This window comes from Nesoenas mayeri (assembly GCF_963082525.1).
Source record: "Nesoenas mayeri genome assembly, chromosome: 19".
Classification (NCBI taxonomy): domain Eukaryota; kingdom Metazoa; phylum Chordata; class Aves; order Columbiformes; family Columbidae; genus Nesoenas; species Nesoenas mayeri.
The window spans coordinates 9,847,040-9,873,333 of NC_137568.1; the positions used below are offsets into that span (position 1 = coordinate 9,847,040).

At 42.9% G+C, this 26,294-nt stretch overlaps 3 protein-coding genes across 9 annotated transcripts in view; 2 read left to right on the forward strand and 1 right to left on the reverse strand.

The window, feature by feature from the left end:
• PITPNC1 (phosphatidylinositol transfer protein cytoplasmic 1) overlaps window positions 1–790 on the reverse strand; it is a gene marked incomplete at its 5' end in the record, with an annotated part of 59,914 nt that extends 59,124 nt beyond the window's left edge. For both annotated transcript variants that reach the window (XM_080356306.1, XM_080356307.1), the window contains one exon: window positions 743–790. In XM_080356306.1, the coding sequence (XP_080212432.1) occupies window positions 743–790 (48 nt within the window). The remainder of the gene's footprint in view (window positions 1–742) is intronic.
• A 3,853-nt stretch (window positions 791–4,643) lies between these two features.
• PSMD12 (proteasome 26S subunit, non-ATPase 12) lies at window positions 4,644–13,443 on the forward strand. 3 transcript variants are annotated; one of them, XM_080356517.1, is made up of 11 exons: window positions 4,644–4,775; window positions 6,672–6,731; window positions 6,940–7,068; window positions 8,167–8,274; window positions 9,055–9,159; window positions 9,577–9,726; window positions 9,893–10,027; window positions 10,512–10,624; window positions 10,971–11,145; window positions 11,668–11,745; window positions 13,010–13,443. In XM_080356517.1, exons 1-11 carry the CDS (start codon window positions 4,668–4,670, stop codon window positions 13,217–13,219), a joined length of 1,371 nt encoding a protein of 456 aa, XP_080212643.1. In that variant the 5' UTR covers window positions 4,644–4,667; the 3' UTR covers window positions 13,220–13,443. The 3 variants fall into 3 exon arrangements, with proteins under 3 accessions (XP_080212643.1, XP_080212644.1, XP_080212645.1); XM_080356518.1 differs by lacking the exon at window positions 13,010–13,443 and adding an exon at window positions 12,474–12,939; XM_080356519.1 differs by lacking the exon at window positions 13,010–13,443 and having other exon boundaries at window positions 11,613–11,745.
• Window positions 13,444–19,000: 5,557 nt separating this feature from the next.
• HELZ (helicase with zinc finger) overlaps window positions 19,001–26,294 on the forward strand; it is a 73,132-nt gene continuing 65,838 nt past the window's right edge. For 3 of the 4 annotated variants that reach the window (XM_080356350.1, XM_080356351.1, XM_080356352.1), the window contains exon 1: window positions 19,383–19,398. Coding sequence is in view for 1 of the 4 variants with exons in the window: in XM_080356353.1 (XP_080212479.1) it covers window positions 19,392–19,398 (7 nt within the window). In the remaining 3 variants the exon portion in view is untranslated. Of the gene's footprint in view, window positions 19,399–26,294 lie in introns of all 4 variants that reach the window. The other variant, XM_080356353.1, reaches the window with a different exon arrangement.

A 26,294-nucleotide genomic window follows, 5' to 3' on the forward strand; every position in this document is an offset into this window, starting at 1 on the left:
GGGTGCGCGGTCAGGAGGGGCTGGATCCCCGCCGCAATGTGGCTAATTAAACCAACACCGACCCTTCCTAGAGGTGCGAGACACCGTAAAGCAAAAGCACCACCTCATTTACAATGGGCATTTTGCACCTAGAAACGAGCACTATTTATATGCACAAGGAACTCTACCGCACGTGTATTACACATAGGTATTACTACCGTAAAGCAATAAACGGGTGGGATGTTTGCAGATAAATAAAAACATAATGTTCCTAACACAGAGTTTAGAACATCGCCAGTCTGACTTTCAATCATTTCCTTAAACGACAAAAAGTTTTCCTAATAAATTATCACCTATCTACCCTACCTGTGCTAGACTTTCAGGCCATTGTCATCTGCAAGGGTATTTTAGGCAAAGGTGAAGATATATTTAGAATCTGGGTTTTGGACAAACGCTTTATCAGATAGAGGATTTCAGCACAAAGCACTCCCTTGCAAATATGGATAAGATTGTTCTTAAAAGTCTGGCTGGAAAATATAATGCATACTTTGACCACAATGCTTTTGGTACACTTCAGTTACCTTCATTCCTGTAGGATTCCCTTATATTCCAATAAAAACATTCTTCTCTAACCAAATCATCTCCGACTACGTTCATCACACGAAGGAAAAATACTCAGTAAAACAAATACAACCTCAACTCGCCTTGAAAGAGAAACCCCTCGGTCAGGAACAGCCTCAGCGTTCCCAGTGGCGGCTCTTACCTCTTCAACTGTCAAAGGCATACAGATCCGGTACTCCTTCATGAGCATATTCCTGCTGCCTCAGTGCGGACCAGCAAACTGGGAGAAAAGTGCTTCTTTCTGCACGATGATCACGACGAAAACCAGTCACGGGAAAAAATAATCAAGCCTCTTTCTCTGTGTAATGTGTCCACAAGAGAGTAACGCAACCATCCAGGAAGGCTGAGCCAGCAAGAAGGAAAAACCACCACAACTGCTCCTTTCTTGCAGTTCTTCCTCCTTCAGCCTGCGATCACGGGAATTTCACACCCGCTCGCACCGATATACGCTCCCAAGTCTCAAAGCCCGACCGCTATCGCTACAGCCGGAGACATCCGTCGGAAGTGCACGGCAGCCTCTCGCAGCTCCGCCAAGACATGCCTGAGGCGCCCAAAAGAACAAACGAGCCGAAAATGTGGCTTTTCCCCAGCGCCGGCAGCACGTCGGGCGGCAGGAAAGCGGAGATGCTGATTTCCAAAACAAAGCCTTTCTAGAGCGGTGCCAAACGCGGCTCCCGCCTCCCACCGCAACGCGGCTGCGGCCGCTCCCGCTGTGCCGGGGGGCGGGCGGAGCGGGGGGCGCAGCGCGGGGATCCGGCGGCCGCGGCTTCCCCGGCGCAGCCGCGGGCGCGGAGCGGCGGCCCCAGCGGGGGGAGAGCGGGGAGGGGGCGGGGGGCGGGCAGCCCCCACCGGCGGCTGGAACCGGAACGGCGGGGCTGGCCCGCGGAGCCCGGCGATGCTTCCCGGTTTAAATGAATTGAACCGCGCAGACGTTTGGCTTTGGGGGAAGGTGACAACGCACCTTGCAGAGCATTTCCAAGCCGGAGAAGGGAGGGGAGCGGGTGAGCCCGGCGGCCCCGGGGCCCCGCACCCCGCAGGATGTGGAGGCCTCACCCATTTCCCCTCGGCCAGCTCCGCGTTATCAGACACCGGGTTTTGCAACACAAATAAAACCTTTTTTGTTTTGTTTTGTTTTGTTTTTTTGGTATTGGTTCGTTACTTTGAAATGCCACGCAGAAAGTTCGGTGAAAAAGTGCGTCCTTGCCCTCTGAACAATAAAGCCAGAACCGGTTTAGTAGGGCGCCTTTTCATTTTTTTCCCCTACTTAGTAGGCAATTTGTTAATTAAATCGTTTTTTTATATACTTGGGGTTTGTGTTTTTCACTGAAATTTATGCACTATTAAGTTACAACATGATATGAACAGGAAGTCAAATCTGAAACTAGCTGAGAACCCCAAACCTCAGGTAAATCATAAAATATTCCCATTGCTGTGTCTCCTGTCTTCCAAACGGCTACAAAGCGAGTGTCACACACAGGGAAGCACTGTGACAGAAGAGGAAAATACAAGGCACTGTACAGATAATGGTAAAATATACATCTGTGTTTAAATATAAATAATTTGCAAAAATAAAAGCAATTACATATATTTGGGACAGTTAAAAATGCATTTAGGTCTAAAATGAAATGTGTTTCATAACAAAAGAGCAAAAAAAGCTCAGATTTTCATTGGTTCTGAATGTACATCTCCAAGCTATGCATATAATTTGTAGCCCAGAGAGGACACAGTGCCATCTCCTGGAGCTGACAACATAACTTTGCCATTCCGTTGCAATAATGGCACAATATTTCACGCGCTCTGCCTCTCCAGTGAAGTGCAAACACCTACACAAAGAAACACAAAATCTGGCATCTCTGTTAATAATCTGGGTTTTCAGCTGAGGTCTGAACAATGTGGTTAATGAGGCTTCTATGTCAAATCTGACAACAGCCATTTCTAAATATCCAAACTGTAGCTCTAATTCAGAATGTTGGTAGTGTATGTTCCTGAAACTTCTATGCAAAATAGTTTATCGCCTGTTATGTCCTTTCAACATAAACCAAACCTTACAGCTCTGTTTAAAGTAACCAAATATGCAGATCTGCAGAAAGTAGGACGTCAAATCCAGAAGCTACGTAAACTCAAACCCAAAATTGCTTCTCATACCCACAGCAAAACATTCTTCAGCCACCCCACACTTATTGCCACAGGCACAGGTCAGTCTTCTGCTGTCTGCACAGAGGAAAAAAAACAGTGACCCTCACAATATCCTTTACAACTCCCTGAATTTTGCGTCTTTGTTTTCTTTGAATTGTCAGAAACCATTACTCTTACCTCTGTAACACGTTCTCCATGATGACTTGTAAAAATAAGACAGTTTTCACTCATCGTTCATTTTTGACCTGGGGGGGGAAAAACCCCATATGTTAAATCGTGCTGAACATTAACTCCAGATGGTCTTGTCAGCAAAATGTCACTTCATAATAAGAGACAGTAGAAGTCAAGCTATTTCTTCTGCTGTTTTACTAAGGACTTTTGAATAAGACTTTAGGGGTTTTGAGCCATTTGGGAAGTCCACATTGGAGGCAAAAGCTGCCTCCGTGTCTCCCAGCATACACATATGGAACATAACAGTTGCATTATGCATTAATTTTCTTCCTTTGTCTGAACCAAAATTACTGTATATGGAGATATATTCAATTAGATTAGTATCTGACTTTTAACCTTCTTGAAACCATCGCTCCCCATCCATCAACTGTAAAATTATGCTAATGTTACGATGAGCTAAAAGAATGAGATTTTGCAATTCAAAATAAGTAGTCAAAGATCCGTAAAATTTGTAAATGGCCCAAGTTAGGTAAGAACAACTCATACACTCTGTGATACATGCATCTATTTTCAGGTCAATTAAGAACTAAAATTGATTAAGAATAACAGAAAAAAAATTGTTACTGGGTTTTATAGATCAAGTTTGAGTTCAAACAAAAAGCGACTTGAAGTCCACAGTCTGTGCTGTGCTAACTGGAAAGTGTGTATCAGGCACAACTGCAAAATGCACTATTATAGCTCTGAATTCACTTAATTGCATTACTCTTAATTTACACCAGCGTAGCAGATGCAGCAACTCAGTCTTAATTCTATAAACAGGTAATTTAAAAGAGTTATCTCAAATACCCCTTTGCCACATTAACATGTTGTTATGTATGCAGCACGGTCATAAACTAACACAACATGTAATTTCACGGTAACTCATTTTTTCTGGGAATTGTAAATTGCATTCAAAGACACGCATTCACTGATCAATATTTCTGAGTTGTTTACTTGCAAACATGAGTAAGTTCTTCTGAATTTCTCCAGTGAATGAAACTTCTGTGGTGTATGAAATTCTGCACTGGAATGGGAGATGACGGCAACCTACAACCCCAAGTGTTGCACCATCTTATGACAACTATCCCAACACATTGCTGGTGCACCGCTGTCTAAAATCAGCATCCTTGTGCTCTTAAAAATCAGCATCTCCTACCTCTTCCCCACGTATCCCGCAAAGCAGGATAAGTGACTCCAGGCTGGGATGTGAGACACAGTGAAATCCCCAGTGAAGTCCTCAGGAACCACTGAGTCCATTGCAGCCTTTCAAAACCACCATTCTACTGGCTCACCCCCTCCCACCCTACGGCCATATCAAGGTCTCAAAACTCTTGACGCAAAAGTGACGAGCGGCACCGTCACCATCGCAACTGCACCGAAACCCCGTGTCCCTGCGAGGCCAGAGGGCAAGCAGGTGGCTAGGACTAGACTCCATGAGAAGCCCAGCGTGTCTAGCACCACCTTCCTAGGTGCCAGGGGGCCCCGGTTCCCTCACACGGGCCCCGGTTCCCCTCACACGGGCCCCGGTTCCCCTCACACGGGCCCCGGTTCCCCTCACACGGGCCCGGCCCCGCCCTGGGCCCTCAGGAGACTGGAGGCGCCTCAGCAGTGCCTGTTTGGCGCAGTGCGGGGTCCTTTCAGCGGGGCTGCCCCGGCCGCGCCTGCGCGCACAGCCTGTCTGCTTCCGGTGTGTGTTGGCGGGGGGACGCGGGGCCGGGGAGATGGCGGAGGGCGGCGCGGAGCGGGCCGATGGCCGGATCGTGAAAATGGAGGTGGATTACAGCGCGACGGTGGATCAGCGGCTGCCCGAGTGTGAGCGGCTGGCGCAGGTGAGGCGGGGGGCAGAGCCCGGCGGTGCGGATGGGCTGAGTCATGGCGCTCTAGGCCGCGCTCGGGACGCGGCCCCGTGAGGCGCGACGTGTGGCCGCATCTTGTCACACGGGCCGATGCTGAGGGGGCCGGGTCTCGGAGCCTCCCGGGCCGTGCTGGGGCAGGGGACAAGTAGGGGCTGCTCTGGTGTGTGGTTGGGAGGGCGGGCAGGGCTGTGTCATTGATGCTGTGCCAGGTCGCACAGGCCACGCTTTGCGTCCTTTTAACTTGCTTGTGTACGTGCCCCAAAATACTGGGATGGAGGGCGAGAGCAGTGGCAGGCTATAGGGTGCCTACGTGCTGAGCAAACGTGTCTGTGCAACCAGGCACAGGCGACCACACAATTACAGAGTGTCAGGGGTTGGAAGGGCCCTGGAAAGCTCATCCAGTGCAATCCCCCCATGGAGCAGGAACACCCAGATGAGGTTACACAGGAAGGTGTCCAGGCGGGTTGGAATGTCTGCACAGAAGGAGACTCCACAACCCCCCTGGGCAGCCTGGGCCAGGCTCTGACACCCTCACCAGGAAGAAGTTTCTTCTCATATTTAAGTGGAACCTCCTGTGTTCCAGTTTATACCCATTACCCCTTGTCCTACCGTTAGTTGTCACCGAGAAGAGCCTGGCTCCATCCTCCTAACACTCACCCTTTTCATATTGATAAACATTAATGAAGTCTCAATGATGGCTTTGTAGCTGTAATCACACGTATGGTGCATCTTAAGGGTTTTTTTATGGATTTGTTCTGTAGCATAGAGATTCCTACACATCTCAGACCTCAGGACAGACAGGTTGGATTTGCTGTTTTGTTCTTTCCCGATAGGATAACACCTAATTCTTTATAGGCTGCAAATGCTCCGCTTGATCCATGTGTCTTGTGGTAGACACGTTGCACTGTATAGCATGTTGTAGGATTCTGAAAGCAGGAGCCTTAAGATAAGTAACTTGCATCTTACGCTGTCCTAAGTCTGTATTGTATGGACAGTAGGCACAGGTGTTTGATCCCACAGGCACAGGTGGGATCTGGATAGGTGTGGGCACCGTGACCATGTTTCACTGCTGCATAGCATGTAAATTATGTGGTGATAAGAGCACATCATGGACAAACCATTGTATAGAGTTTAAATTATTTCAATCGGGTACGTACGTTTTGGAAACAAAATCCATTTTTTCTTTTTTGTTATTTTCTAATTTCTGACCCTTTTTTTTGCAGGCCCGGAGTTGCCCTGGGCTGTTACAAATTCTCCTATGTTAACACTTATTTACAAGATATTTGCTAGAAATTACAACTGAGGACTAAAAGTACATTGCGGTGTCTTTAACTCCTCTAAACAAAGTCAAATATAGTTCTCAAACCCCAAACCTGGGACTATTATAATTCCATGCTTGGACTGTAAACCATGTAGCTTATGCTTTTCCTAATAAGCTGTAGTTAAGGTATGAAGAATGTGGATGAAAGTAATAGCAAACAAACTTTTTGGCCAAGGTATCTAATAGGATATCTGTTCTACACTTAGGGCTTTGTTTTGGCTGGGAGAGAAATCAATCTGCCATCTGGCTCAGTGCGCCTGAGCGTGAGCTCACCAGACCTGTCTGAAACGTGCTGAGTTTCTTGCTTGACACAGATGACTTATAGCATGTGTTGGGCAAAAATGGAACTAGTAGCTTTCTGGTTTAATCTGTGTGTAGAACTGTATATTTACTGCTGTGTATTTTTCTTGTTTTAAGAAATAAAATACCTAAAAATGAATGTACAGTCTATTTTGTGGTTTTCACTTACATGAGAATTAGAGCTACTCTCAATTTAAACTGAATTGTATTCTTCACTCATGGTGATAATTCTTTCCCTCTTGCAACAGGAAGGAAGATTGCAAGAAGTAATTGAAAACCTTCTCTCCTTGGAAAAACAAACACGGACGGTAAGTAGCATATGGTGTGCAACATTTGTGCTGGGTTCTCTTGCACACCCCCTTGTATATCAGTTTTTCTCTTTTGTTGTTCTTTTCCTTAAAAAGAAAATCAGTGAGGCTAGATATATATATATTTTCCTTCGAGTAATAGAAGTGCAAGTGACAGAGCTCTGCAGGTTGTTTATCTCATCACTCATATGTTGTTTGTTTGTTACAGGCATCCGACATGGTCTCCACATCCCGTATCTTAGTTGCTATAGTGAAAATGTGTTACGAAGCTAAAGACTGGGATGCTCTTAATGAAAATATTATTCTCCTGTCAAAGAGAAGAAGTCAGCTAAAACAGGTGAATTTCATTCTTTGAAACAAAAAATAAAATTAGATTGGGAGCTGCATTATGTATATGATTCCCCCTTGTGTGTAGGGACTTTCCTGACTCTGTAACACCTGCCTGAAGATGTTATTAGCTTCTGCTGACATTTATGGATGGACATATGAAAGCAAATAATTAAGCTGGTGTCTGTAATGAGCCTTCACCTTGTGCCTGGGCTCTGTGTGGTCCAGCTCGGTGTCCTCAGCACCACAGCTGTGACTTCTGCTTTCTATGCGTGGCAGCACTTTTACATGGTGGTTCATCTTTACGCTCTTCTGCACTCTGTATTGTAGACACATTCTTGATTTTTCATGTTTGCATGAGGTGCACATTAAACAGAGTTATTGCAATTTACTGTGATATGTAAGGTGTATATCTTACATGCTTGCTTTTGGGGCTGCCATACTCTGGAATTTTTCCCAGTTCTGTGTGGGAAATCAGCTGTCAGGATAGCTGAAAGCGCTTGCATTAAGAGGGTACAAAGTTTATTGCACTCTGTTTAGCGTGACTTCATTGGAAGTCAGCAATGGGTAATTTTAATGGCATCATTCGTTTAGGAAGAAAAAGGTTGCCTACTTTTTAACATGCAGAAACATTAGGAGTTTGTATAAAAGTAGAGTACAGTTTGGCTCTCTACCTTGGACAACCTGTGCCTTAAGACTTGGATCATTTCAGCTGAATTTTCTTCTTGAGGAAGAAGTTTCCAGAAGTTGCTTTTTTTTTAATATTTAGGTATTTGAATAATAATTGTAACAGCTTTGCCAGCAGAAGAACATATCCCAGTACCTGTGCTTGGTGCTGTGGGATACCAGCTTACTAGGGCCTGTTGGAGAAAAACTGAGTTGAAAGAAATGACAGAATAGCATCACATTTGGCTTCCAGGATCAGTCACTAGAATGATTTTATGCATTTTTGTGAATCAAAGTGATTAGATATGTCTTGCATGCTTTTTATTGGAATGAGTCTCTTTCGTTTGATATGAAACTATGTAATACTTCTGAGTGTTGTAGTTTGAAAGTATTTGAGGAATATAAAAACGTGGTATGTTTTTCTTTTCTGTTATTCTACTAGGCAGTTGCTAAAATGGTCCAGCAGTGCTGCACTTACGTTGAAGACATCACAGACTTACCAGTAAAACTGCGCTTAATCGACACATTGCGTACGGTTACAGAAGGAAAAGTAAGATTTTGTTTTAAGACTGAATGTCTAAAAGGTAGAATAAAAATGTTCACCTTCTTTAAAAGCATAGCTTCTTAACATCATTTTGTTATCTTGTTCAAATAAGAGCAAAAGTATATAATTAGTAATACACTTCAAAAAAAATGTTATGTATTTGAACTTGTTAGAGGAATGAACAGGTTTACTTTAATTTCTGCTGCACTTAGGAAGGTGTTATGTACAGTTGTGGTAACCAGGAGGTGATATCAAAGCATTATACCAAGTTATTTGTTTACATAATACACTTTTTGCTTGAACAAAATAAACAATTCTGGATTAAGGCAGATTTGTATTAATGTTACAGCTTTTGCTTGTGCAAAGTTAGTCTAAATTGTTAGGAATCAAGTATTGTCGATTTATGGCTGGTTAGGAGTGAGTGAAATAATGCAAATGCTGGCAGTTAGTACATTAACCATTAAAGTCTTAACTTCTTATCTGTTTCAGTATCTTTTAGGCGATAGAGTATCTCATGCTTCATTCACAGTACTTTGTTCACAGTGCACATCCTTTTGTGTTTCCTTAAAGAACGGTAGACAAATTTAGGCAAATATGGCCTTGTGTGTCAACTATCCACCATATTTTATCTGTGTATGTTGTGGATAGTACTGGTATAGAGTATGGATACACAAGGAATTAACTGCTTGCATGAAAACATCAAATATATGTCCTAGAGGGGTTGTGGTCTCAGCGTTTGAACTCTTTAGAAAATTCCGGTGTTTAAACTACTACTTCTGATTTCAGATATATGTGGAAATTGAACGTGCTCGCCTGACAAAGACACTTGCAACAATAAAAGAACAGAATGGTGAAGTGAAAGAGGCTGCCTCCATTTTGCAGGAACTGCAGGTAACACCCTGTGTAACTCAAAATTGCGTCAGCAATTAAAATTAATACTGACTGCTCTTACATTATTGTTTAGAAACTTAGTCATATATGTCTGCAAAAAGCCTGGAATGAGATTAAGTGTTATTAGTGAAAGTGTAATTCAGTTTTAAGTGTCCCACAGTTAGGTTACATACAATACTTCCCATTTGGAAAACAGATCTCAGTTCTCTGGGTAGTGCATTGAGTTTAGTGTTGGTGGATTCTTCTGGTGTAAGTGGGCACTATAATTCAAAATCGAATAACCTTCACTTGCTCTGGAATAGGCGTTTTTTCTGTTACTTTGTGTTTCCCTCCTGACAACCTCCCACTTTTCTTGCACAGTTAAGTCTTCACTTGATTTGACTTTGACAGTGTTGAATTGTGACATTTTCATTTTAGGTGGAAACCTACGGTTCAATGGAAAAGAAGGAACGTGTAGAATTTATCTTGGAGCAGATGAGACTCTGTCTAGCTGTAAAAGACTATATTCGGACTCAAATTATCAGCAAAAAAATTAATACAAAATTTTTTCAAGAAGAAAATACAGAAGTAAGTCATTGCAAGATTTCTTTCCCCCGTCCATCCTCATTTTAATCTGACGTGTCTCTCTTCAGGTCCAAGCGTATTTGAATCCCTCTGTTTTATGGGACCCAGCTGGATTTCATTGACGTGATTCATGGACTTGTATTAATTTTACTGTTTGATGCTGTTTCAGAAACTAAAGTTGAAATACTACAACTTAATGATCCAGCTGGATCAACACGAAGGCTCCTACCTCTCCATCTGCAAGCACTACAGAGCCATTTACGATACTCCCTGTATCCAGGCTGAAAGTGAAAAGTGGCAGCAGGTAATAAAATGTCACACGCAAAGCGTCTGTATTTTCATGTGGCAAACACCCATTTCATTACCAGATTGATTCACAGCAGGTCAAAGAGCTCATCAATCTGTTGTTCTTTTTTTTTAATGGCTATATTAACAAATGGATTAATTGAGAACAGATGTCAGAAAGTCGATTGATTTCAAATGACTATTTATAACTAACATCTTCATTATATTGTCTTTGAAATCTGTTGTGCATGCACTACTAATGTTACGTATTTGAAAATATTTCTTTCTTGTATTTATTTTAAACAGTAGAATTTTAGTTAACCTGAGTAAATTTATCACCGTAAATGAGGGTGAATTTCTGCAAGATTACATCAATTTCACCTCAACTTCTTAATAGGCTGGATTTAAGCCTTTTACATGTTAAATTCTAAGCTCTGTGGGCAATGTTTTTAATTCCTCTGCTTAATGATGGCATAAACCCCACACTCTTTCCTTTTAAACAGGCACTGAAGAGCGTTGTTCTTTATGTTATTCTTTCACCTTACGACAATGAACAATCTGATTTGGTGCATAGAATTAGTAGTGACAAAAAGCTAGAAGAAATCCCGAAGTATAAGTAAGTATTCTTTCTAATAAGCAATTCTTAGGGTAAAGAATGTCTCTCTCAAGCTGGCTGTGCAAGTGAAACCTGTTTATGAATTTAATGTTGTATGAAAAATACTGCAAAATTTCCATGATTGCGCAAGTTCTACATTAAAATAAATGTCTCTTTAGAAGAGAAAGATCTTCATTAGAAACAGTCTGACTTGAGCTGCCCCTGATAGCATGAAGTATTACAGAGTATATTAATGAAGAACAGTGAATAGTAATGAAAAGATTTAAAGTTATTTATTTGATCTGTTTAAGTATGAAATGAACGTTACTAATACAGGATTGTAAATCACCTTTGCTAAACCGTTTAGAGACCTCCTCAAACTGTTTACCACCATGGAGCTGATGCGATGGACTGCTCTAGTCGAAGAATATGGGAAAGAATTGAGAGAAGGATCCCTGGACAGTCCTGCAACAGATGTGTTTGGCTGTACAGAGGAAGGTGAAAAGAGATGGAAAGATCTAAAGAACAGAGTTGTGGAACATGTAAGTATGGCTGTCTTAAAGCATTAGCAATGTATGCAGTGCCTCAACTAAAATGCTTTTTGCTTGCCGTATTTTAGTTACAAAGAGAAACAAAAAAACGTGTAGTAAAGCAGCAGATAAAAAGCCTTTTCCATTGTGTTTTGTTTTCAATGTTTTATTTGCTCGTATATCTTTAATAAAGGTAGGTGTTCGGCACAAATGCCAGGAAAAAAAGAGCATATTGCACTCAAATTGTGAGATTTAGCATTCACATTTCAATGGAGCAGAAACTTGAAAGTCTTGCTTTATGTCAAATTCATCATTAGTTGATTAATTATTTAATAACATAAAAATTTGTCCTGTAGAGACTTTCATACCTTTTACAAGCAAACAGTTTGTTCACAACTCCCTTGTACCTTATGCTGGACTGCTGTTAGAGCACTACAGCTCCTAATCTGCTTTTAACATTGACTTTTATATTTTTGCAGCCCGCTACAGTTATTTTTTGCACATAACCCTCTACTCTGAACACTTTTATTCCAGAATATTAGAATAATGGCTAAATATTATACCAGAATTACAATGAAGAGAATGGCACAGCTCCTGGATCTGTCTGTTGACGTAAGTGTTGCTTTGCATATCCTTCTTTCTTAAAGGGTGTGGAAGTGTATGTTTGCACGTGTTTGTGCCAAAAATGTAAGTATTCAGCAGAGCGACGTTCTCTTTGAATTTGAGTTCTCTTTTTAGCCCAATAAGCTCTGTAAGTGATGCCCTAGACCATCATCGCCTTGTTTTAGAGCAGTGCGGAAAGAGCGTTACACTGCTTGGGACCAAATTCTCAGGGTTTACACTTGTGTATTTCTGAATGTTAATGGATTTAGTATCTGTTGTTGTACCTCTATATATCTGTCTCTGTATTATCCTTGGAGCTTCTGTACCTTCATCCTCAGAAGTTCCCCTGTTGGTGTTATTGGTGCTTTTCAGCTCCCACGGGAAGAACGCAGTTGGGAGAACTTGAGTTCGTTGCGTTATTTTTATGAGAAGGAGTGAAAAAGTCTGTTGGGATTAATAGCATTCATCCCAAATATTTCTCACTTTACTAGTCAATACAAAGAGTGTATTTTCTTGCCTTTATGGGAGTTAGAAAGCGATTTTTTTAATCCAGCCAGAACTCCCATGTCGTGGTGCGTGTGCCCATAAGGCAAAAACTGCTTAAAAATTCATTTGTATTCAAGGTCTCATTTAAATGCTGGAGCTTCTTGTGTTTCAGTGTTAAAAAGCTCTTGTCAATGGGTGATTAAATCTGACCAAAGATGCAAGGTTTCTCACCTTTAAATGTCCCTGTTTAGAGATGGCTGCACTTTGGGAACACGAGGTGGAGGAGTCTCCCTGTCATACCCCTTTGTGTTCTCAAGAGCTTTCCAAAGAGATTCAGGCATCGTGGCATATTGGTATTTCCAGTGCAAATGAAAAGTTTTACCCAACTGTCTTTTAATTAAATCTGCTCTTCTCCACAACCTCTAAATAAACCTTCTTTGACGGAGGTCAGTACTTTATGTGGATTTTCCTATGCCTCACGTGTTCTGATCTCTCTGTAGCCAAGTACTCCAAGGTGTAAAAATCTGTTGGTGTAGCAGATTAAACTTTAATTTCATGAAAGATAATCGTCTATAGGTCAAATGAAATAAAAAAAGTTTTTGAGTTGATGGTCCTAGTAGTGCCAACATGTGTAATATTAAAGTATTCTGCTCTTTGTAAAGTACAGAATTACTACAGCAGTATTTCTGACCTTGTTCCCTGTGGTTCAGTGCTGTTTGGGAGGAATAGCGATGCTTTGTTGATAAAAAATGCTGGTTTCTTGACTTAGTGCTGTTTGTCTTTGCAGGAATCGGAGGAGTTCCTGTCCAACCTCGTAGTTAATAAGACCATCTTTGCTAAAGTAGACAGGCTGGCAGGAATTATCAATTTTCAGAGGCCTAAGGACCCAAACAATTTACTCAATGACTGGTCTCACAAGCTCAACTCGCTAATGGCCCTAGTTAACAAAACCACACATCTCATTGCCAAAGAGGAGATGATACATAACCTGCAGTAAGGTGCCTCAATAATCTCAGTGCTTTTAAAGAAGGCATTAAATCTTCATAATAGAGACTATTATTATGGTGTGTATATGTTTTTTTTTTTCCCTGTCAAGCCTTCCTGGTCTAAAATTTAGAACATAATTCTGAAATTCCTGTTGACAATTAAGTTCCCTTGGTTATTCATTCAGCTGTTAAATGCTTTTGCTACAATTGGTGAAAGAACATAATAAAACTGTATTGCCTGTATAATTGTAGTCTTGTGATTTCTTCTTTTCCATGTATACCTTTATCTAACATATAATTCTGTGGTTATTTCATTACAGGGCTATTTTTGAGGCTGTGATTTGAGAGGATGTACTGTAAATAATAAAATCCTAGGGTTTTACAGTAGCATGCACTGAGGTAACATAACGATAGTTTTGTGATGTTATGTCAAGATATTGTTTGAACAAAATTCTGGATACTCATGCTTAATGCTATTTCTTGTGATCTGGGACCACAGATAGACTTTATTAAGTAATTCTGAACTGATTGAAAAACCTACCTGAATCTCGACTGTTCACTTGTACTTGGTGCAAGTCACTTAATTTTCACTGTTTTGTCATCACAGTTTGTAATGGCTACAACAGCAATTATGCAGTTAGCTAAGTTAGTTAGTTAAAAGCTACGCTTCTCATAATTGAACGTGTTATATTCAGAGAAGATAATCTCCCGGTACTTGCTTTAACCTACTTGTAATGGAGGGAAGTTGTGGACTTTTCTCCATGGCTCTGTTGTCTTTTTTAAGAAAGTAAAATAGTAACACGAATAGTTTAGTAAGAACCAATGGAACTTCTATTGAAATTGCTCTGTTTTTTAATGATTTTTTAATGCTAGCCATAAGTATTCATAATTAATTAGGTATGGGCTATAATTGTAACTGATGTATTGAGATGGATATAAATCCCGTCTCTTCAAAAGCACGCTGATCTTCATTCACACCAACATTCTTAGCACAGGTTATTATCATATGAATACACAGCAAGTCAGGAAACTTCAGACAGTGATTTTGAGTGAGGGAAGTCTGTGAAGGGGCAGGAAAAGATGGAAGCTTTGAAGCAGTGATTTGCATCTGAAATGTAGACTTTAGACACAGTTTAAGGGAAACTTGGGAATGGGATTTTGGAGGCAAGTGGCTTTATAAAGCCATACTCATCCAGCTGTAGCATTTAAGCAACAGAAAAACAACTATCAATGAGGGAAGGGAGAAAAAGGAGCAGACTATTCAGAAGGCACAGAACACTTACCATTGAACTTCCTAAATTGTATTATAGTCCAAATTGTATGAGTTGTGTAGAATGTGGTCACAGCCATGTCTGAGAATGGGATGTACTGGTCCTTGCGAGGCCAGCCTTAGCAGCACAAGCAAAACTGTTGCCAGGATAAGGAGCAAAGTAACTTCTGTCTTGACCTTGTCAATTGAAAAAAAAAAAGATGGATCTAGTGGAAAGTCAGGCAAGAAATATCAGAAAAGGGAACAACCGGTCATCAGGGGAAGTGGCAACTTGCCTCTCCCATCATAAACCTTTTAATTTCATTTGCAAATCTGGTCTGGAATCTTAAAGCTCAAGCATTTAAGCTTATGGACCCTGACATACCAGATGAGAGATGCTGGACCTCTTTCCCCAGCCAACCTTTTCCTTTTTATCCTCCAGTGGAACAGTTCAGGGGTTCCCTGGCGCTACATCCTGGGGTTCTTGCAGATCCTGCTCTCTGGACAAGTTCTGTCCCGCTCTGCTGCCCTTGTTTGCGTTTAGAACATGAGCTTGTTGGAGAGAGGAGATGGTTTCTCTGCCCTCAGAACTACCTTTTGCTGTCAGCACTGGAAAGAACCTGGAAGCATTCTTGTCTTTCAACACCTCCTTGAAACTCAATTCAGAAGGATTAGCAGGGTTCACTTTCGTGGTCTGTATTCCTACCAAAGACCCACAATGATCAAGCTTTTTGCCTTTTGGTGAAAATAGATTTTTGTCCTGAGTTCACTCACATCAGCTTCATCTTGGTTTGACCATACAGAGCCCAAGGCCAACTCCCTGCCTGCCCTGTCCTCAGCGGGAGATGCTGTTGTGTTGAGTACTTGGTGCCAGAATAATCCCTCAGGGTTTCCCTCTTCATCGCAAGGTTAAAAGAGGAGCTTTAAAAGAAAATTGTAGAATTATTAGGCTGTATGGTAAGCCCAAGGGAGTGGAAAAGAATCTATTCATTTAGCCTGGAGTTAGTTAGTTTGGGTTTTTGTTTGTTTGTTTGCTTCTTTTTAGCTGACGACTATTAATGGCAATGAAAGGAGTGTATCTTGAGTCTCTCTGGAACAGGTTGCCACATTCAGGTTGCTAGGCAAAAAGACAAGCTGTAAACCTCCGGTGCTAGCTAACCTCAAAGAATGCAGATACATGTCAGATATAACTCCTCCATGGGCAATTTAAAGGTCAACATAAAGGCATTCTGAAAAAATGCTCTGAGACTGAAGATCTTTGATCTTGACAGTGTGGGATCAAACCACCACAACAATCTGAACTTTGTAGTTCTATCTCCTCAATGTACCCTCAACATCCCCTTATTGCTACTTGCTTCTCAGGACTCTCATTTTGGGGATCAAAGGAAAAAGGAATTAGTGTGAATATCACTTGCTCTAGAAATCGCATGTGCTTGAAGAGTCCAGGTTGAAGAAACATTGTCCTTGGATAATTATGGAGTAAGATGAAAGTTGAGATCATCTGTTCGTTAGAGGACTCTGGAGGAATTCCAGGGGAATTTTCATGCTGGAAAATCAAGTTACTCATCAGCCTAATAATCAAACATTAATGGCTGCCTAGAAACAGTTTGCTTTATTGTTTAGTAAGACCAAGAATGACTTGCTATCTGACCTCAGCTCTACCACTGCCTGGTTTGTGGCAGAGGGTAAACCACTTAACTTGTGTTAGTCCCCATGATTGCTGCTTCTGAGCGAGTTCAAAAATTTATCCAGGTCCAGTGTGTTAAGACAATAAAACCATCACTGCTATTACTGCAATCAGTCTGGAACTTCTGTTGAGAAAGGCTCTTGGTGTTTTGTTTCTTGGAGGTGAAAACTCCTCAGGATTCCTGCTGGGATGTTGGGCTGCGGGGTCAGGGAGGCAACTCGGTGCTTATTACTTTGACACGTTAATTGCAATGTTTTTTCCCATATTCTGAAGTTAGACATCATGAGTGGAGCTGATTGACAACTGTGCTTTCTGTATTGGAATTCAAGAAATGCCATTTCCCAGAAACAGCAGTGAACTTTATCATAGAACAGAAACTGATTTTCCCGTAGAAACAAAAGTCTGAGCAGAAAGGACAAAAAAAAGCAGTAGTGTTTAAATAATTAAACAAGTTTTGTTTTGAAAACGTAGCAGCCAGGCTCGAGCTGTGATCCCAAGCGCACAGCTCACGAGTGCGCCAGCACTCCGGGGCTTTTTGGCTCCCAGCTCCATGAACCCCGAAGCGAGTGAGGGTTCCAGAGTTCCCAGCTCTTCAGAATCTCTGCCACACCTGGCGGGGCTCTGCTCAGATCTTGGCTGCGTGGCGGGGAGCCCAGCAGCCCGCAGCGGCCCCACGTTCTCCAACTCCTGCTTTTTGGCAAGGAGTCTGGATTTTCTAAGGACCTGGGCATGGCTCCTGGCTTCTCAGAACAGTCGTAACGCAGAATCCTGACTGCAGGGTGGGGAGACGGGCAGTGGGACGGTGTTAGCGCCTCTGTGCAGGGTTTCCTTGCAGTTACAGTCCCCGGGAGGCTGGGCTTTCTAAACTTCCAGCAGGAAATAACAATTTTCAGATCTGAAAGGTTTGGAAATCTTATAAAAATGGAAATGAATTTGGTACGGCTGCATTTGAGTTTTTGCTTGTTTTGCTTTTTGTTTTAATCTTACCATTGTAACGAGTCCCTAGAAATATCACTATTAGGCTTGCGAGGATCTGAGTCCTGTCAAGTCTGATATTGATTTGTTCCGATCTCATGCCTCCCTGTTGTGCCTTTGGCATTTCTCACACGTGCAACATACACTGTTGGCTTTTCTTCTGCTCCCAGACTCCGTGTGACCGGCTGCTCCTGGTCTCCTTGGGCAGAAGAAACAGCGTATGTGCTCCAACCAGCGCAAGCCCCACGTTTCGCAGCAGAAGCCCAGCACCGCGAGCTCTCCCCTTGTCATGAAATCCCATCGGTGAGCACAGCACACGGCGATCCCAGGAACTGGAGCGATTCTGAACAAGCCAGCCAGTAGTCAGCATGTCACACATCTGCTCTGTGCCCAGCACATGCTGAGGGACAACCTGGCTTGTCAACCCAGCCTGTGGAGCTGGGAATGATGGGCTTGGAAGCCAAAATAGCAGCTGCCACTGGGGTAATAGACATGAAGGAGACAGACAGAGACATCTCTTGGAGTCCCTCCCAAACTAGCAGCTAATATAATAAGCTTATTTCCTTAAATTATCCTTTAATACTGTATTGAAACATATCAATAAAGCCACAGAAGTCTCTTCCCCTGTAGTGATTTTCCACTTAAAAAATATATAATTTATTTTCAAGAAAACCTTCCTCGCATTTTCTAACAGAAAAAATAAACTATCAGTAATCCAAAAAGAACCAAACACAACCAGAATAAAAGGACTCATTCCACTGCAACAACCTGGACTGCACGAGACACAAAGTTAGATCCTCAAAATGGTTTTGCCTTTATCTGATTCAGATGTTCCTTACACGGTGCCCATGGAAAACAGCTTTAGGAGTTACAGTTTGTGCTTCAGCTCCCTGGGATGAGGTTGATCGCCCAGGGAAACCTCCCCAGGAGCCTTTGTCCTCCTGAAACAACACCTGGTTGGGGCTGGGACAACCCTCTGGCAAGGCGCAGAAACAGTTAACTACCCTCCCAACCGTACTTATAGAGCTGAATTAAAAAGTGCACTGATTTAAGTCTGAGGCTGCAAATGCAAAGGATTTCTTTAAATTTATTTCCTTCTGCATTTACATTTTTGCAAGGAGCCCTCCCTTTATAAATGCATCGCTGATGAATATTGAAAATATTCTTGGGCGCAAGTCTCTTCTTGCAGTGGCAATGCATCAGAGGCTTGGCTGGTGGTTATTCTTCAAAGAGTCAGGAGGCGTTACATGTAAATTTAAATATAAATGTATTTAGGAAAATCCAATACTAAAATGATCTGGATCTTCTAATTATTTTAATTAAAGTAGAAGGAAAAGGTTGTTTTTTAAAAAAAATCCTGTTAAAATTTGTATGAAGATCCTGAAGTAAGCTGCTTTCCCTTGGTTTCTTGACCACCATGGCCAATACACGGCGACGGGCACCCAAGCCGGGAACGCCTTGAGAAAGCCGTTCTGCAAAGCAGAATTGATCGCCAAACCTTTTGAGAACGCAGCTAACCCGGAGGATCACTCCGTGGAAACAAAACTGTTACGCAAAGCCATTTCTGGGATTCCAGGGCAGCCAGAAGCGCGTCCCTTGGCACAAGCAGGTGGGTTTAAAGCGCGATGCACAACGCCAAGCTTGTTCCATCACCCAGCTGCCGCCTTTGCGTCTCTGCAAGTATAAGGGCAATAACTACTTTTTTTTCCTAAAAAGCCCCAAAAACGTAAACAACCGTAAAAGAAAACCAAACAAAAAACCCAACCAAACCACAACAGGAGAATAACCGCGAGGAAAACCCCAATTTCTCCAGCACGGGTGGACTTCGTCCCTTCCCTCCGCGGGCGCGCAGCTCATACCGCCTCACGGAGGACGATCCGCAGCGCTCCAAAGGGCCCTCGGCCTTGGCAGGAAAGGGCTGGGGGCGAGAAAAACAGAGAAAAAGGGAAAAAGTGGGAAAAAAACCCACCCCGAACAAACACGAAAACAACGAAGAAAAGCGGGGTTGCCGGTTGCCAGCGCGGCCGCGCCGCCTCCAGCCGCTGCGTGAGGGAAGAGCTGCGGCCCCCGCCGGCCCGCGGAACGGCCCGCGGAACGGCCCGCGGAACGGGCCGCGGGTGCCCGTGCGGTCCCGGCGCGGGTCCCTGCCCGGTCCCCGTCCCGCCCTCGGCCGCCCCGCGCTGGCCGCCGGGCCGCAGGAGGGCGGGGGAGGGCTTTCCCACAATGCTTTGTGGGGACGTTGACAAGTGGATCCAAGATGGCGTAGAAAGTAATGACAGGTAAGTCAGGACTTCCCCATTCGCCCCCCGCGGGGGCCGGGGGCGGCCGGGCCCGGCCGGAGAGAGCTCCAGGAGGCCTCGGGGGATCCTCGGTGCCCCGCAACGAGCCGAGCGGCCGAGCGAGGGCTGGCGGCCGGGCCGGAGGCTGAGCGGTGCCGGCTGGAGAGGGCCCTGTGTCTGCGGAGGGGCCTGCGGCGGCAGCCGCTCGGGGGCTGTTTACGGGCGGGCTCGGCCGGAGCCCCGGGAGCCACCGCGCTCTCCCGGGGACCCGCGGCCGCCGGCGGGCGGGTCGGCGCGGCCCTGAGCCCGGCGCAGCGGCAGCGGGCGGAGGGGCCGCGCTGGAGAGCCGGGGGTGCTCGCACAGCCCGGGCTCCCCCGGTCCGGGCAGGGAGGGCGGTGGGGGCTGCGGAGGGGCGGGGGGCAGCTTTGTTTTTGTAGCGGGCGGGGCGGGAGGGGACGGCGACAGCCAGGAAATAACAATAATAAAATAGAAGTTAAAAAAAAAAAGAAGGTTTAGGTAGGGTTTGTTGAAGGATGGAAAAATAAATTGAAAGAATTTAACGGCTGTTGTGAAATGAGGCCTCAGAGCAATGCAGGCTTGGCAGATAAGCTTATATTTTTGTTTTCTGCAGGAATGGCTTTGTCAGGGCCCAGTGGCTACAAGTTGGGAGGTCTGAGATCACCTTTCATACAACGCGAATGTTGTGAAACTGAAAATAGGAGAGTTTGTGCTGCAGGTTGTGATACAGTCCTCCCAACAACACTGCACATATTGGTATTTTGGGGGCAAATGCCCAAGCAAGGAAAGCATATACGTTACCCCTCCTGGACGGGGGACACGGCCTCTTATTAGTTTCCAAATGGGTGAAGTTGTTTGGCTTCAACGCGTTGTTAGTCACGCTGTTGTTTGATTATAGCAACATGCTTAAACGTATCATTGATGGAAATCAAGAAATAACTGCAGGGAGACGGTTGCGAGGTTGCTTTCCAATTAGTGACAAAATGAGTAAGAGATAATAAGGTAATAGGATTTTTGCATTATCGGGTACAATGAGCTTGAGATGAAGTTTAAAACAGACGTATTTTCCTTTTCGTTGAAGAAATAAAATAATGCAGTTGTAAGACACAAAAATGTCATAAAAATTGTTATTGAGTGCATCAGGACTAGTCTTGTTGGGATGGTTTGAATTGTTGGGGTCTTCTAATGTTATCCTTAATAAATAGTGTAATTGAAGCAAGGCAAAGGATAAAATATCCCCCCCCTGCTCCTCATTTATTTTAAGAAAAGACACATTCCTTTGTAAAAATGAAAAAAACAAGTTCAAGGATTTTTGTCAAGTTTGCATTATTTTCCAATACTGATTAGTAGAACGAGGAGGTCTTAAAATAACGTGTTTGAAATGCCATTGTTTCCATCCTTTTGAGTCATCGCAGGTTGCGAACGAGAGCTCTGGGGTTTTTAAACTGCGAAGCTGGTTGGGTTGGGACAGGCGGGGGCCCCGGTGGGTCCAATGGAGGGAAGAGCTCATTCTGACCCTGCCTCGAAATTTAGATGAAGGGAGAGGGTACAAGTGACCACGACGCTCCCTCCCCCTCCTCGGATGCAAACCGGGGGATTCACCCTGAGATGAATCAGACTTTAGTAGGCTCAGCTTTTACAGTGTATAAATTGCGAGCGGTGAAAGCCGAGTTAAGCTTTTTTTGTTGAACTTTAATTAGCAGAGCAGTTTTTCTTCATTGGTAAGTGAAGGGACATTTTATGTGTTATTACTGATAAAATTGAGTTCTCTGTAATTCGTTAGGAAAGCAGAAATTACTTTCCCTCCCCCCCCCCAGCTGCAATCTCATTTCTATTATCGCTCCTCACCCCTGTGAATTTTTTGACTCATGGAATGTACAGCGTATTTGCCTTTTTAAGCGAGCCAGAGGAACTTTTCTATGAAAGAAGCTCATGAAAGTGCTGGCTCTAGGACTTGAAGGATTGTAAAAGCTGGTGGTGTGGGTTTGTTTGTTTGGGTTTTCATGGGAAGTGTTTTTGTTTCTCCCCAGCAGACTAAAAGGCAAAGGGAGATGTGGAAGCAGCACCTTCATTTGTCATTTGTCCCAGTTCTGCTTCTTGGTCTGTCATGGAGGATCCTTTTCCTTTGTGAAGTCTCATTGATTTCAGAGGAGTTGCTCCTGGGCTTTGGGGTCTATGTTAGTAGATGTGGGTGCAGGAGAAGGGCTGTAATTTGAGGTGAACTTCTGCTCAAAGGTTAGATTCATGGGGAAATTCCCATCCTGGAAAATGTAAGTGACAGTGTCTAGAAAGCTGGACTGGGTAATATTTCCAAGTGGAAATGGCACAGGCCTGATGCTTGAGAGACCTGGAAGCCGGATGCAAATCACTTTACCCGGTTACGCTTCCTTTTGAAGGAATTTAAAAGTGCAATAGTGAATCTTTCCAACTTGTGAAGAGTCTTGACGCCTATGGATGAAAGAGGCTGTGTAAGAGCTGGGCAGTATTATTACTAATGTTTTCCAACTGTTAATTTACTAGTCTGATGAAATATTTTCTCCAACATTGGCAATTATTTTTGTTACTAACATCCCCTTTGCAATGATAGCTGGAGATTCTTTCTGACTTCCAGTGTGCTTTTTTAGTTTTATTTGTTGTTTACTCCCATCTTCCATTTGTTACTGCACTTTATTCTCGCTGTTTTCATTTTAGTAATGGCAGAAGCAATTGCTGGAGCGATTCAACTTATTAGTTGAAAGCCCTTGACTGTTTCACCTCGCTGGCATTCCCTCCTGAGGTCGGTGGTACCTATAGGTCTGGTAGCAGGAGTGAAATCTAAATTAGACCCGTCTTTTGTAATCATTTAAATGCTGTATACACACTGGAGAATGAGGGAAAGCCGTGGGAGAGGGAGGAGGAAGGATGGTGTAATTCTGCTCTAGCAAATTTGGTTTTCCTGGTCTCCCCTCTTACTCACCTATCATTGATGTTTAATAATTTCTCACTTCTTTTGTGGAGGTCCTGAGGCAAGATCCTGTTATCACTGCGTGATATACGTATTTTTCCTCTTTAAGTGGAAGTACTATGGGTTAGATTATCAGAACAAACAAGACCTTCTTTTTTTTGTTCTTGTTTGTCCTGCTATTTCTTCTGTGGCTTTTGGCAGCAGTCAGCACTTGTGTTTATGTATATCAATGACACATTTAAAGGCGTCATACTTGTATGTTTGATTTCTTAGTCCCTTTGGTAGACTTGTGTGATTGTCATTCTTCTCCCAGCAAGGAAGAAAAGAGAGTATTGAAAGACAGGCTGCTGTTTCAGAACTTTGCACACAGCATTGGTATAGAATAAAAAAGCTGAAGGAATGCTTGGTCTTCTGGAGGTTTTGACTGGGAAAACAAACACTTGTATTTATTTTGGGAGGAGGAAGAAAATAACTGAACTTTATAGATAGTGAAATTAGGAGTCTGCAAGGTCAGACGGTTCCACAGAACCAGCCAGCTTGTGGGGATTTCATTATGGGGCTATTGATATGTAACTCAGGTTCCTTATTCCAAACCTGTCTTGCTTACTGAGCTTTCATCTTCTCTTCACATAACTGTTTACAACATGAGGCTTCAAGCAGAAACAATCACTCATTTCTGAGAAACACAGCAAAGTGAGTATCACTGTAGGACAAGAAGTGCTTAGGGATTTAAGGAGGGAGGTTGCAATTAGCCAAGGGTGAGAATTAGTTTTTTGGTGGCATTTCCATTGCACCGCTAGTTGAGGGGAAAGGATACTTACTGTGGCTATAACATAAAATACAAACATTTCTCTACAATTTTATATGCAAATTCATTATAATAAATTTAATAGAAATGCACTTGTTATTTATCCAGTGTTTTCTTAGAGTCCTCCGAAACGCCAAGTTGCAGACTTAGGACAGGAAAGCCAGATAAGAAGTTGTGGGTTTCAATCCTTTTCCTCCTTAAATGTAACTTTACTACACTGAGAGGTGCCATTTCGTGACTAAAAAGTTTGAGTGGTTGCTATCGCTCCATCCTGCTTCTGAATGTACATACTACCACATTTTCTCAGTGGCATGGAGTCTTCATCAGATGCTGGAAGCCTTGTACTTCAGCAAGAAGGTAATTTAGCATTAACACCACCAGACTATAGAGCTTTTTTGAGGAGCAGGAGCTTTTCTGAGTCGTCAGCAAGAGTTTTTGTAAGTTATTTTATGCAAAGAGATGTTTTGGAGATCTTACTCTAAACCGTGATGTGATTTGTTTCTCTTGGTCTCAGGAAGTACCACTCGCATGAAGAACGATGTGACCGAGGTGGGTGTTGTTAAACTTTGCCTTATGTGTGGTCTGGGGAAATACATGTCGTGATCTCTCCTGTTCGTAGGTAGTAGGAAAGCTCATGGTTCTTGGAGCTGTAATGACTAAACATTGGGAGAAAAAGATGAGTAGATTTACGTTAGGTACGAAATTTCGATTGTTGGAGTGGCAGGAAGCGAAGGGTAGAAATATGAGCAGCGCGTGGACTCGTCTGAGCTGGTTTTCCAGTCTGAATTTCACAGAGGTGGTGGTTTTTAATAGTTACATATAGCAAAAATACTGCATTCATCAAAACGCTAAAAATTATGCTGCTTCAATGTGCTGAGAAGGTCTTTCAGAGCCCTTCTGACCCCATGGCGAAAGGGAAATATGTCAGACAACAAGAGCTGGTTTTGAGAATCTCGGTTGCTAATAATGTGGCGTGAGTAGTTAATTTGCTGGAAAATATTTAATGATTCAACAAACCAAGAAAGTAGCAAATCTGTGTGGACATAATAAATGGAGAATGCCGCAATTGAAAAGCACGGTGGTTTTGGCAGCGTATAAAATAATACTTATTCCTTATATATCTTCTCACTTCTCACGCCGGGTTGTACCCAAATGCTGTGGGTGTTTTTATTGAAGTGATGGTTTTGATTATAGCTGTTGTGCTAATGGCTTTGAGGTAACTGTTCTCTGGCCGTATCTCAAGACACTCACACGTTTGGAATGGTGGCCGACGTTTATTTGGTCGTTGGAACTGACCGATAGGACTTGGCTGTGGTTGTGGTTGTGTTTGTTTGGCCGGACTTGCACGCCGCTCTTTTTTCTTCCGAAGTTTTGTGAGAATGATGCCATTAACCACAGCAGGATCGTTACTCATTCCTGCTGATGTCTGTTCTTTGAGTGAGGTTTCAGATACGTGACTGAATCTCTAATGATCATTTCAAAAGGAATGAGCGGGGTGAATGCCATTGGGAACCCTGTGTTTTATTTTGGGTATTGCCCATAGGGTTTGCTGGGCAAGGAGAACTTACAAATCCATATTCTGTTCTCTGGAGAGGTCTAAAAATTGACCCTGTTAGTAGTAACATGTTTCTGCATTGGAGGAGAGCAAACAGGGATGTTAAAAAGCATCATCCAGGTGCAGAAAGCTTAACTTCATTAAAATACAGAGTTAGAAAACACCTTTCCAAACCAGACTTAGCTATATTATGCCAACCTATTTGACGCACAGTCTCGTAACAAATGAATTTCAAAGGTTATTTACAATAAAGATAGCATTTTTTAGTGGTGGAGGTTAGTTATTGCTTTGAACTTTCGAAACAGCACACAAAAATATCATATACGGTTACATAATAGGAATGGTTTTGGGAAGGATGTGTTTGGAGGATCTGTGGGTGGCATGATTGTGTTATTAAATCTTATGGTAGGACCCTTTTGTGCTAAGCACTGTATAAATGCATAACAAAAACTCCGTCACAGTATTATTCACTTCTGTAATAAATTTAAGTTCATTATAATGCTGCAGTGAAGACTGAGGAACATTGAAAGAAAATTCTCCTGTTTTGTGTCATAACTTTCTGGCTTGTTTCTGAACTATGCACTGGAACTGTGCAATACAACTGATATTCAGCATGAAGATTTTTGACTTTGCCTCTTGAATGGATTGAGAGTGATGAATATTTTGCATTTTAAACAGAAAATGAACCTGGGCTTTTTTTCTTGTTCTGTACAAGTGGAAAGTCGTGGTATTTACCTGTAGTGTCTGCATTTGTGCTGGTGATCAAAGCCTGTTCTTCAGTGGATCTCTGGCCATGGGGCTGTGCTGTTTGCAGCGCCGGAGTGGAGAAAGGTCTGGGATGAGAAGGACAGTTTGGCATTTGAGGGAAGATGGTTTCCAGCATCGCTGCAATAATCCCGTTAACAAGAGGAAATGTGGATTGAACCACTGAGCTTTGGAGCTGCTTAACTGCTGGGGAGGAAAAACAGTTTGCGTGAGGTTTTCCAAAAGGCGATATGTCGTGATAAATAATCTCCTAATTTAAAAACCATTCTTCTTGCTGAAATCCAAATGTGGCTGTGTTAGAGGAGGCTGCGAATTGAGCACGAGACACTGATTAGATCGGTAAACTTTGGCAAATGAACTGTGGTCAAGTGCTCTCCGAAGGCAAACGAGAAGCAGCTTCAATGAGCATTGTGCAAAACTCTGTGACATATGTTTTTGCATTTAAACTTCTGAAATACATTTATAAATATCCTGCTGTTTGTTTTGTGTTGAAATGATGCTTGGGAATCCTCTTTGACTCCCCTTTGCATTCCTTGGGAGCACCGTTTTGTACTTGCTGAGCATTTTGAAAATGAAGTGACGGATATTTAGTCACATATACACAGATGTACCTATGGATGATAAAGCAGACATTTCTCAAAAAAAGACTTTTGGCAATATCTTATGACTCAGTGAAGAAAAATTTTGGTAATTGCATGACAGTGGAAGTCCTTAAGATTAATGGTGTTCACTTTTTTTTAGTCAAAATTATTACTAAACATTATATTGTGAAATGTGCAGACAGACTCATGTTATTCAAGCGCTT